General features: G+C 45.0%; 1 protein-coding gene across 3 annotated transcripts in view; it reads left to right on the top strand.

Annotated features, from left to right (window-relative positions):
* SHISA6 (shisa family member 6) overlaps positions 1 to 13,357 on the top strand; it is a 378,854-nt gene that overhangs the window by 67,953 nt on the left and 297,544 nt on the right. For all 3 annotated transcript variants that reach the window (XM_043528411.1, XM_037914391.2, XM_043528412.1), the window contains exon 4: positions 7,943 to 8,038. In XM_043528411.1, coding sequence (XP_043384346.1) covers positions 7,943 to 8,038 — 96 coding nt within the window. The remainder of the gene's footprint in view (positions 1 to 7,942; positions 8,039 to 13,357) is intronic.

A 13,357-nucleotide genomic window follows, 5' to 3' on the forward strand; every position in this document is an offset into this window, starting at 1 on the left:
TGATAGAACGTGACGTGGATGATACCAGTTGGGTGCTAGAGGAAATAAACAGGGATCTGTAGACATTACTGTAAAACCTCTAGAATGGAATTGTGAATGAGATGCTTGCTGTAGAACTTGTAAACCAATCTGTGGATACTTCTATCCCAGATTTCCTGGACTGGTATAAAACTGTTCTCAATCTCTATTAAATGTCCACAAGGGGATATTGTACAGTAAATGTGGAGGTGAGAGTATTACAAGACCTAGACAGAGCATTAGTGGTTCAGAAGTCTCACCTGCCGCATTGGAGGCTTGGGTTCAGTTTCAGGCCAATTCAGAGAGAGAGAGACTTGAGTTGGGTTATGCCAAATAAGGACATGAACTTTTACTCAAACATCTGGGGTTCTCTGATCAAGTCTGATGGGGAGGAATATGCAGATACATATAGTAATTGTACAAATAAACCAGGCAATGCTTGAAGTACAAACTGTAACCGTACAGTCTGAGCCGCCTCCATGTTACTTATTTGGAATTTGATGCACTGAGGGTTGCATAAGAATGATTAGAGATTAATGCATCGTTAGTGTTTGTACAACTTAGTGCTGCAGGATTGGTCTTGACACATGACCTCCCTAGCCTGCTGCTTGGCAAGTTGCATGCCCTATAATCCAATACTAGACTTCAGCAGGGAAAGGGCCATAGTGCTACACTTGCAATTGGCAAAAGCACTCAAGCCAGACTGCCCTTGAATTAAGAGGGAATCACTGAGTTTCAGGCCAACTCAGGCTCCTAAGTCACACAGGCACCTTTGAATATTTTACCCCAAGTCTATTGACCTTCAGAGTGAATGACTTTCTCATGAATCTGGCAATATTTGGCTTTTTTCGTAATGCCCAGATGATGTGAATATCCCAGCTTTCAGTAAAAGCAAGCAGCTGGCTATAGAGAAATGCTAGCATGCTCTCTAAATGTTCAGAAACCAGCAGGGAAATACCTCCCCCATCCCCCCCAAAAAAGGCATTATCAAAACCAATAGCTCTCCTGATTTCCAGGTCAGTCTCATGACTGTGGGGACCTGACTCAAACTTTTGACTGTGGCTAGCAGCGCTGGAGAGCTCGCTGCCTTCAGGCTCTGTGCTGAACCCAAAGCTAAGCTCAGGTCAGGGAGTTTGTGGTGAGCCTGTGCTGCGTTTGTGCCAAGTTACAGGCCTGATTTTCAGAGGCGCTAAGCACCTACTACTCCAGGTTAAGTCAGCGCTAGATACAGGTGCTCAGCACCTCTGAAAATTGGGCCCTCAGGTCACTGCTTCTTTTGAGCCCCGCACCCCCACTCCAGCCAGGCCACGCCCCTGGGCACAGTCCCTGTTGGCAGTCCATGGGAGAGCCAGCCTGGCAGGGCTGCTCTGTCTCTCTAGCTCAAACCCCAGAGTCTGTCTTCTGTTTCAGGAGAATCACAAAGGCCTTGAACCTTTGGGATCTGTGCCTAGAGGACAGCCCCCGACATGCCCATGGCCGGAAAGCTAGGACTAGAGCACTGGGTAGGGGGTGCTGTGCAAGTGGCTGCCCAAGCCCCATCTCTATGGCCACAGGTGGGCTGAAGTTAGAGTCAGTGCTCTGGCAGGGTCTTTATGGTCAGGGAACACATGAGGGGAGAACTCTGGGGTGTGGTGGGGTGGAGGGTAGATGGGAGGTGGGGACTTGAGGGAGGAAAGGGGAGGCAGAGGGGGGTGGGGAGAAACTCAAGGTTTAAGGGAGGACGCAGCCAGCTGGAGGCAGGATAGGGAAGCTCAAGGGGGAGGCAAAGATGGAAGAAATCTTTGAGAGATGGTGTGAATTTATGCAGATGTGGTCATTCATATTCACAGCGTATGTGAATTAGGGCAGACACTCAGTATTCCTGAAGCTGCCTTGCAGCCTTACTAGTGTAATTTAGATTAGGGAACAATTCCAGCACCTCCAGCTCTGTGCACTGGAAAGTGAGTGTTGACAAGAGCATCCCCAGGATCAAGGGCAGGGATATGAAGTGTTGCCAAACTGCTCTCTCCCTAGCCTACCCTGAGTTCTTCCTGGTTCTTTGTTGCTGCATTTTCACGCATGGGATCCACACAGCAATCTTGGAACAAATGCCATTAAACCTGGAGAAATACCCTAATCGTGCCTTTCTGATAGAAGATTTTGGAAACGCACAGCTGCCTTGTGTGTGATCCCTCTGGGGCACCTTGTTATCATTGTAATCTGTGGTAATCTACCCTCCCATGCTGTGGTAAAATAGCAAGATGTCTGACCTGACTATAAACAAGTCCCGGTGGGAGGGTAGCCTTCAGCCAGGAGCCCTGTCTAATGCTGGCCAATTACTGCAGCTACTTTCCACAAACAGGGGTGATTCTTGGTGGTCAGCTGCAATAACTGTTTTGCCTGGGTGCTCTATGCTCTTCAGCAACTCTGCACTAGCCCAGAGAATTATTTTCTTTTGCTCTGAGTTGCATCTCTTCTTACCTTCAGAGATCACTACATTGGATTGACAAGATAAATAGATGTCATTTCTCAGTTCCAAGGGAATGCATAGCATTTTTATGTGCATCTAACACACACCTTAGAATTGTTTGTGCCGGTGACATACTTTGTCTCCAGTCCCTGAAATGTTTAAAATTGCCCAGTGAGAAGACTCCTGCAGAACTGAGATGCACCACAGATGGGCTGCATCTTTTATTCCCTAAAACCCCCCATAACATTTTGCTCTTCTAAGACGTGTGTGAGCATGATGTTTTCATTAAGCAATTTGGAGCTTGACCTCTCATTCCTAGTTTTATAATTTTTTTTAGGGAATCCTATAAACAGTGGCATGTAATTCCAACATGTATCACCCAAATGCCTCTCTTCTATACGTGAAAGCCCTTATATCCCTCTCCTGAGTAATGTAATCCTTATTTAGTAATAACATTTCTGAAAGGTAGATAACAGCATTTTAGTTCAGCTCTAATAATTCTGTTGTCCTAGAGCTGGAGTTGTAATTGCTATTCATAACCAAGTTCATTCCATATGCAATTTACTTAGGATGCAGTTGCAAAGAAATGTTCTGCATGCCCTAAAGAGTCTGCCTTTGTTGTCGGGTGAGCAAAACCACTCATCCCATCCACTCTGCATTTCCTGGGTCCTGCATCTTCTGGGAGGGGAGTCATTCTCCTCTGTGCTTGAACTCCATCTATTGAAGATTGCAGTAACATAAGGGTTAATCCCCCTGTCTCTCTCCAGTGCCACACACTGGCCTTCCCAAGCTTGTGTGTGTGTGTGTGTGTGTGTGTGTGTGATGGAGAGAGAGTATTTGATGGAGAGTCAAACATGGTAATCAAAAGCAGCATTGTTAGATTTTACATGGAATGAAAGAACTAGACCTTAAAGACTCAGCCTGTCTAGAGGAGTACTGTGTAACAAAGTACTGTAGTCCCTGTAAGGAGATCAAGATATGTGGGTGACTGCTTTGAGGTGGAAGAAAAATGTGCTGTCTATTATTTAATAATAATAAAACCTAGCTCTTCTTCAGCACAGACCCCAGAGTGCTTCACAAGTGAGGTAACCCATTTTTAAGATGGGGAGACTGAGGCACAGTGAGGCGAGGTGACTTGCCCCAGGTCACCCAGCTGCAGAGTCAGGAATAGAACCTGTGTCTTCATGAGTCCTACTGAACTACCCTAGCCACTGGAATGCACCGCCCACTGCTTGGGGACAGGGGGGACAACAAAGGAGGTGGCTTTCTGTGTGGACACTTGCTGGAGGATACAATGGTTTAAATTAATTGATTTTCTTGGGGTGGAGATGAAAAGGGAAAATGTCCTGTGAGCAGCCCAAGGAACCCCAGACTGGAGGAACCCTACACAGTACCTGGCAAACAAGGCACCCAAAAACTTCAGTGAAGATTAGAAGTCTTTTTCAAAGAGATGCTCTAGTAGTGACTGAGCTTGATGCAGGAGTCCCTGGTTAAGTCCCTGGCCGGTGTTACGCAGGAGGTCAGAATGGCCGATCACAATGGTCATTTATGGCCTAGCGCTGGATTTGGTTCAACTCAAACCAAATATGTTTCCCATTTCTTTTGGAAATGCCAGTGAGCTGAACAACCAGTTATTGCCCAGCTCTAGTGCTCAGCTTACCTGCGAAGCTGTGATTTTGTTAAAAGAATGTCCCCAGCCAACCAAAGAAAGACAGACAGACAACAGAGAGAGGACAGACCAAGGTAAAGGGACAGGCTCACTCTATTCTGGTCAGAGGGGATGGGGGCGGGGTAGTTGTGTCAGGCCTATGCTCTGCCCTCTTTTGGGCGGGTCAGATGCCCACACATGGGCAGGCTTATGAGTGGGGAGCTGGAGGGGAGGGCAGTTTGACAAGTAAAGATTCACTCCTTCCCAGCAGCGGGAACAGGAAGTGACCACACCCAGGACAGCTGGGATATGAACCCAGGAGACACCATGGCTCAAGGCTCAAAAACCTAAGAACTCCTTAGACCAGGGATTCTCACAACCAATTTTTTGGTGGCCACAGTGTATGGCCAGCAACTCTTGCTGGTGGCTGCTCTGACAAATTTTCCTAAAATACTTAATTAATTTTAGGAAAAACAAACAAATGCGCACATAGAGATGTCCAAATCATTGTAATTTATTTATGTAAGACTCAATAATAAAAATAATGTACAGTTGTAATTGGGGCCCCTGGCCCCCGCTGCCTCCCCCCATCCCCGGGACCCCCACACACACCACTGGGCTCCCCAGCTCCACCCAGGCCCTGCTAATCCCTGCCAGTGCCCCAGGCAGCCTCACACCCCAGGCTCATCCGGCTCCTTGCCTCTTGACCACAGCATCTGGAAAGGTCAGCCCTCCTGAAGCCCACCCCCAGAGTCCCGTGGCTGAAAAAGGGAGGGATGGAGGATCTGAAGCCTGACCCCAGAGTCCTATGGTTGAAGACATGTGGGGGGTGCTGAGGTCTGCCCCTGGAGCTCCTGGGCACTGCAGAAAAATCCCCTGGTCGCCGCATTTGAGAAAGGCTGCCTTAGACCTACAGCTTATAGCAGAATATATGAAAAGTGAAAGAAAAGGGACAGACACCAACAGTAGGCAGGGATAGGGTGACCAGATGTCCTGATGTTATAGGGACAGTCCTGATTTTGGGGGCTTTTTCTTATATAGGCACCTATTACCTTCCCCCCCCCCCCCGTCCCAATTTTTTACACTTGCTATCTGGTCACCGTAGGCTGGGAGGGCAGGCTGTCTGGTTGTTAAAGCCAAAGATGAGGAACGTCTTGGCTTTGACAGGGGAGAAATTGCAGAAATCATTAAATTTACAGAGAAAAGGGCAAGAAGTCCCAGGGTCAGCCTGTGCTTAAAAAAAAACAGACCTCTTTATTTTCCGATCAAGATTCCTTAACACAATTTAAAAACCCACCTTACTCTGTCACTCCAGACCACTGGAGCTGTGCAGACAGACACGTCACAAACATTCCTGGAGGAGTCTTACCCAGTAATTGCCTGTTCATGGCGGCAAAACCATAGGAGAATCTCGGAATTGCATTTTGGTTTGAGAATATCATGGCTCTGACAAAGATGAAGTCTTAATCCTGGGGGTGATGATTCCAGGCAGTGCTTCTCCATATTTCCAACCCCTTCTGATGCCAGCTGATGAGAGTGGTACCACACACTATGAAACCTGCTGGGTGACCAGGAGAGCTGGGAAAAATCCAGCATCTTCTTGTGGTATTTGGCATGAACATTTCTGCCCTCTTGCTGTGCCTAGCACATCAATGGAATGGCTACTTTCGTATTTCCAGTCATTGGATAATTCCTGCAATGGTGAGACACAAAATCGTGTTTTGTTCAAAACTGGTCCCTTTGCATTTGGAAAAATACATGTCTGTAAACAACATTTTTTTTTTTCAGAAAAGAAGCTATTTGTGAGTAGGTCACGAAATGTGAAATAAGCCAGGATTTTGCCTGGTTTTTCATTTCCCTGAGTATTTCACATACCTCTGCTTTCTCTACACGCCACATCTGTACTTCCTCGAGCTCTCGGGCCTGCAGAGAAGGGATGGAGTGGGAATGGCATTCAGTTTCAGTGTGAACCATTCCAATCAAGTGGTGATTATAAAAATGTCTGTGTGAATAATAGCTGCTATGATTGTCCCGCTAGCTCTCCTCTAGGCACTTTTGAAAGTGAGAGCTCATATATCAGTAATTTTACATTGGGAGGCCATGAGAAATGACAAGAAGTGAGTAGGAATAAAGGAATACATAAAATAGACACATCATTCCGTAATGTATCTGTAAAAAGAAATAACTACTGACATTTGAACTGTCCTGAGACAGGCTGCTCTTGAGGAAACATGATTTCTGTTCAAATGATGTTGTTTTGTTATCATGGGAAACTTTCAGTTTAACTCTTATGTTGCACCAAAGAGGGGGTGGCAAGGGTTAGAGAACAAACTAGCAAACAATCTTTTAATCTTCCAGTCAGTCTGTACTATTTCATACTCTTTCACTGCCTGATCTCTGACTCAAGCAGTTGCTCAGAGGCGATGTATAAATCACAGCCATCAGTTAGATGTAATAGCATATGTGCATATTTCTTTTTTATCCCTATTTACATGAAAAAATATCTGCCTGTCTTAGGCACTGATAGAGTGTCAGTCATTGTTGTAGCTAGACTCCAAGGCATCACGAAAATGCAGACAAAAAAGAAAACTGCTGCGCCCTGCTGAACCGCGCCTCCCTCCCCTCCCACTCGCTCCAGTCTCATTTGCGACTCTGTTCAAGAAGAGGAACAGAAGAATTAAAAACATGGAAAAGGGAGGCATTCACAAGCAGCTGATTTTGCTCTTGTGTCAGAGTAACACATAGTCTCGGGGAGGCACAGGCAGAATCTCTGGGTATTAAAGAGGCAGCGAATGTCAGGGGTGTGCTTTTTCCTGTGTGTTAACTGTCACAACTGGGTGGCAGCACCAAGGAAGTGCTTTTCAGCCAGCAAAAGCAGTAAGAAGGAGTCTGGGGATCCCCTCCTCCAATGGATGTATCATTGTCTCAGCTAGAACAAGTCAAAGCTAAGAAGCAGGTTCTCCAGCCACATCTCTAATAGGGACAGGGAAACCCATTTGGATAGCGTAAGGAGACACCTACACTTTCCTCATGAACTCTAACTAAACTCAGAGTAATTCTGAGGCTATGTCTACTCTTAAAACACTACAACGGCACAGCTGCAGCTGCTTTAGCACTTCAGTGCAGATACTTACTGCAGTGTCGGGAGGGATTCCCCCATCACTGTAGATAAGCCACCTCCCTGAAAGGCAGTAGCTAGGTTGGTGGAAGAATTTTACCATTGACCTAACACTGTCTACACCAGGGGTTAGGTCAGGCTGGATATTTCACATCCTGGAGAGACATAGCTATACCAATGAAACTTTTCAGTGAGACAAGCCTGGAAGCTCAAAATATTTGAGACCAGAAGCAGAAGCACTGATACACATCAGGAATGGTGTATTTAGGGTTCCCCCAGCCTAGATGGCATCAGGAAGAATCAGAGCTGTTTCTCACAAGATTTCCAGCCCAGTTTCTCAGTCTCAAAAGTCTGGATAGTTCTGATCACTTTGGGATACTCGTCCCAATGCTGCTGAATCTTTCATCTAAAGATGGGCCTAATTCCTAAAGTGTGGGGTGTTTGAGTCCATGGTTTGGTTTTTGAACCTCTTTTGGTATCAGTTAAGTGTTTGTAACCCCTGGCAGTTCCTCTGCAATTCACACTCTATTTGTGTTGTGTTTAGATATTCCTGCTCTCTGAACTCTCTGTGCCTCTCACGTCCTCGCTTGCTTTTTATTGTCTCACTATATGATGGGGCTTTGGCTCTCATTGACTTGGGGCTAATGTGGATGCATAGTGTAATGTATATGTTGAGTAATGCCTTGCTTGTTGTTATTTGCCTTGGCAGGTCACTATGGGAAGGATATTTATCGAAGTGGAGGGCCAGATCTCCATAATTTCATCTCCTCCGGGTTTGTCACGTTAGGAAGAGGACACGTGAAGGGTACAGTGGAAACAATTTTTTGCTAAATAAAAAGATTGTTTTAAATAAAAAGCTATAATTCAGAAGCTGGGTTCTAAGTGATAGGAGACAACAGTTCTGGACTGCAGTCAGTAGATTTATTCTAGTACATCTTGTTGCAGGTTAAATATTGTGCCGCTGGCAGAGTCTCTTACACCATAGTGAGGGAGAGAGGGAGAGTGCAGAATTAGGGAATACAGACACCACTCTGAGTTTGCAATCTGACAACTTGTATTGCTTTGTGTTTTCTGGGAGCATAGATGCAAACTGACCCTCTTGCTGCTGCTTTTATCTTGGGAACAGAAAGGTCTGTAATGCCACCCAAGGGGGTAGGTGGCCCCATTTCAAGAGTGGGGATTTTTGTTTATTCAACTGATTTCCAGGTTTTGGGATTTGTTTTTGTTGTTGTTGGTTTTTTTTGGTTTGGTATTACAAATATTTTATAAAATGATTTCTCACAGGTCCACGTACATATATTCTGTGTTCACATAATCTGTGATATACTGTACAAACATGAAAACACCTAAATATACATATTGTGTGTTGTGTATGTTCTGTGTATATGTACTGTACATACAATCTATGTTGAAAGATAGCTGTAGCTATATTAGATAAGCAAACATATAATCCTGTTTAGGAGTTATGGTGATAACAAATCTGCAGGAGCTGGTGTTGAGTAACTTGTCACCAGAACCCCTAGATGACTTTTCCTTTTATAACATTGTTGCATATGTGGGGGGTTTCTATAGTAGATGGTGCAAATGTCTGTTTGAACCAGTTTTGTGTTTACATTCCATATTCTAGCAAAGTCACATTAGTACGTGGACAGTGGATCATATAGCTGGGAGAGCAAGGGTGTGCCACGTCCATACTAATCTGATTTTGTTCCTTGCTGTCTTATGAGACTGTTGTACATTTATATAGACACAATGTATGTGGAGATGCTTATACAGAGCCAATGTACTATGTGTGGAGCCGTGTCCATGTGCCCGCCTGGTTGAACATGCATCCATTGTTGTTTCTGTGGATGACCACCATTAAAAGAGTTTTATTTTTCATACATTTGCTGCACTTTTTAAAATTCTCCATGAGTGTCATCCAAAGCGGTGTCAGTCCTGTAGAACTTTCAGAGAAGAAACAAATATCTGTATATTGTCTGTGTATGTCTGTGTATATTTAAATAAAGTTTATTGAGGCTGAGGCAGCACCCATGGGATGTGTAATGCACTTCCATCCTGGGTAGAGCACTGGCCAGGAGGAAGCAGAGGGACACACCACTAACCTTCCAGGGGGCAGGGGGCTAAAAAGGGGCGAGGAAGGACATATGGATGGTGGGACACATGAGGCCTCCCTCAGAAATGGGGATTTATTGTTATTTCATATCCAGCAGGGCCTGAGCTCACACTGAGCATGATGGGATACGTGTTTAAGCTGAGATGATGAGCATGGGGAGTGCACCCAGGCTGGGGTGCAGAGCACGGAGTGGTGTGTCCAGAGCACATAGGACTAACTGCTGGGATCCCCTGGGCAGGGCCTGGCAACATGCTCCTCCCTCTCAGATATTTTAGTTGATCTTTAATCAATTTACTGTACAATATTGTTCAGTTACTTCTATGTGTAAAATAAAATCTACCTTCCTTCCTTACCTGAAGAGGCTCAGGGGGGTCTATTCTTCCTTAGATGTGCAGACAGATGATTTATACACATCTGCTGTTGGCTTTCCTGGGAGTTCCACACAATACATTCCCCATCAATAAGAAGATGGGAGAATAGATAATCTATATGTAAACTATAACTGATAGTCGTGAAGATAGAAACATACTTTTCAAAGTGGACAAGTGACTTTTGTTGCTTGAAGAAAATTGCCTGCCTTAGTTGTGTATGAAGTCAATCATTTCAGTGTTCTCTATCAGTTTGCCTCGGCCTGTGGGATTCATTTTAAACTGTCTACAGGTTTATATCACATTTAAATGGTATTTCAGTATGGTTAACTTTTAAGGGCAAATTTTTAAGTTTACACAACACTGATGTGTCTGAAAAGTGAATGCACTGATTGCACATGCAAACTGTCATATTTGCTTGTATAAATCAATAAGTGGGCACATAAGTGTCTGTGTGTGACATTATCTATTTGCAGCCGTAACTGTCTGTGCTCTGAATACAGGATTTTTTTGGATGCAACAGGTAGGTGTGACTTAGGAGCTTTTTCAGTGGTACTTGTGCTCAAGTCACTTAGGAGCTTTTGAAAATCCTTCCCGGCATATCTATTGCACTCTTGTTTGAAAATTTCCTGTTGGCTCTAATTGTCAGAATAATTGTACTTGCAGGCAAAAGAGACTATGTCCCAGCAAGCATAGTGTAGCTTTGAGAGATTTGCTTCCAAATTTGAAAGGGTCTGATACAATTCTTCTTTGTAGAAATACAGCTTCATGTTGAGGCTTCATCATGGGTGATTTCCAGTGTGTGAGGTGACTGCACTACCTCACCCTCTATTAACCCGTCAGCTTTGTCCTGCCCCATTTATTATGGTATCATGAAAGTAGCTTCTGTCTCTGGTTTGAACGGAGCCTCAGAAAGTGCATCTTAATATTTCTTTGTACTAGAAGACACATTTTCTATGTTTTCTCAACTGTCTCCTGTGCTATGGCAGCACTCCAAGTGCTGAATAATATTTTACAATTAGGCTATTTTGGGAAGGAGATGGGGGATGTGAGACATGGCAGAGCACCATGGATACCACATCAGTGAATTCAAGTGCCTGACGTTCACAAGTTCCTGGGAGATTGTGATTTATGATTCTTGTATGACACTCCGCTGGGTGATGCATCACTGCCTGTCACTAAAGTCTATAAAATCACTATACAATGTATTCTCCAAACCAGGAGAAAGGCCTCTACTCTCAGTCAAGTGCAAAGGATCGGGGGACACATCCAAAGTTTTCAAACCATAGAACTTTATGTTGGTGAGGTATAGTCTCTTCTTTGATCTCCCTCCTCAATCTGTCAACTACCCAATGAAACAAAGAAAGGGTCACTGAGTACTAGAACTTATCAGATCTCAACTAATGTATTATACAAATGTTCTTTTACTTACATTTTCTCTCTTGAATTGGGAGCTCTGTGGTTTTGATTGTACCAGATAATAGCTGCTTGAGGATATCCCAATTCCTAGGACAGATTCCATTCATCCTGCTCTGCTGAGGTATGGCAGGTCTTTGCTTTACTGGATATGTTGAGCCACGGGTAGACAAAGTATGGACTGATAACCTTAGAGAAGTAGCCCTGCAAACATTTCACACCCTGAAAAGTAGCCCTGCAAACCTGGCAACGTGGGTTCCAATATTCACTGATTCTCAATGATTCCAAATCAGATGTTCTCAGTTTGCAGGTAAAAGCGTATTATTGCCAACTCCCAGCCCCCCAAACTTAGCCTGGGCTCTGAGTCAGACTGGGCTTTTCTCATCTCACCCATCATTGCCTACAATAAAGATTCTGCACCCCAAATTATAACCTCAGTTTACACCAGAGCAATACCTTTGTCCCCTTTGGAACCTGTGTACCTGTGTAGTTTTAAGTGGGTTTGGGCAGGTGTCACTAGTTACATCATCTGAAGACCCTAGGACATCACAGGGATAGCTGATGAAATATGACCTCCAGAACATCTGTTACTAGGGATGATGAGAAATAAAGAACCCAGCTTGCCTCTCAGATCCCAGAATGAGTTTGTGGGGCTGATACTGTTAAACTGAGCACAACAGATCTGGGAGCAATGAGACACAGTGGATATGGAGTCCTACAATGACATTATTACAGAGTCACTTTTTAGGGTAGAAGTGTACTTTTACTGGAGTTTTCTTTGATCTTGTCAGTTCAAGCCAGACCCTCAATGGGACACGTCTAGTGCAAAATCAGAAAATCGCACCCAGACATGTATTTTACAAACCTGGATGACTCAGCTGTCCCCACACAAAAACTCTGCCCCAGGCTATTTCCAGTAATTCTGGAGACATCTCTAACTCCTCTCACAGATCCTACAAAAGTGGGCTCTTCCAGAAATCACTGTGTGAAACATTTTGCTCTGGTTTGGGGTGGTTGTAGATCACTAATGTTACAAGTTTTGTAGCTCATCACTGGCTGTGTCTATGCAAGCCATTTTTCTGCAAGTCTTCCACCTTCACACTGGCACCAGGGCCTGCTCCCCACCTGAGGCAATGGATGGGAGTGCTAATGCATAACACCATGAACCTACGCAGGCGCTGGTCTGGATGACGTGATTGTAAAACTCCTGGCAGCTTGCCTGCAATAGTCCACGTGGTGCTGCACCAGTGGCTGTGCAATGGTAGAATATTTGAAGAGTACCGGTGCAGACAAGGTCAGTATGGTATCTGAGCACCTTACTATGCTTCAGGTCTCAATATGACATACCAAACAATACTCTGCTGTTACCTGCATGCACCCAGTGGTACCGGCTGGTAGCCCTATATCCCACATTTGCCTGGTGGTACCGGCTGGTTGCCTCTATCCCACATTTGCCCGGTGGTACCAGCTGGTTGCCTCTATCCCACATTTGCCCGGTGGTACCGGCTCGTTGTCTTTATCCCAGATGGTCCCTGTTGTACTGGCAGGTGGCCTCTATCTCAGATTCCTCCTGTAGTACTGGTCAGTGGCCCCTGTTTCCGATTCTCACTGTGGTTCTGGCTGGTGGCCCCTTGTTGAGGGTTCCCCCTGTGGTTCTGGCTGGTGGTCCATTGTTGTGGGTTCCCCCTGTGGTTCTGGCTGGTGGACCACTGGCCTGGGGACTTCTTGTCTCACACCTAAGACTATTGATTTATTCCTTTAGCTGGTAATTTCTGAACTGACCACTGGCCATGTCTGTACTCTGTATCTGCAATCAAAATAAATCCCTTCCATCAGTGGAAAGGTATTTTGCTCCAACGTGCTCCAGGGCTTACGTTTGGCACCCCCAGCCTCAGCACAGCATGGATACAAAACATCAAACTGAACACCTCTGAGCTGGAGGTTACCGACCCTCCTATTCTGTCGTTTCATAAGTAATCTGTGTGTGCAGCATGCCTGAGAGTCCTCAAACAGGGAGGCAAATAACTCATATGCTGCCAGTTAAATGTGACTGAGGATGACTCTGGAAAGGTCAGTTTTCCATGAAAACATCCAGAATGCACTATGAATAGGTTATGCAAAAAATTGCAGTTTAGGTATGTCAAGTCCCTGTGCTCATTAAACACTTGTTAGATCAAATCAATGGTGGGATGTCAAACAGCAGCCAGCTGCATCCCAATGAATC

This window comes from Chelonia mydas, chromosome 14, assembly GCF_015237465.2.
Source record: "Chelonia mydas isolate rCheMyd1 chromosome 14, rCheMyd1.pri.v2, whole genome shotgun sequence".
NCBI classification, from domain to species: domain Eukaryota; kingdom Metazoa; phylum Chordata; order Testudines; family Cheloniidae; genus Chelonia; species Chelonia mydas.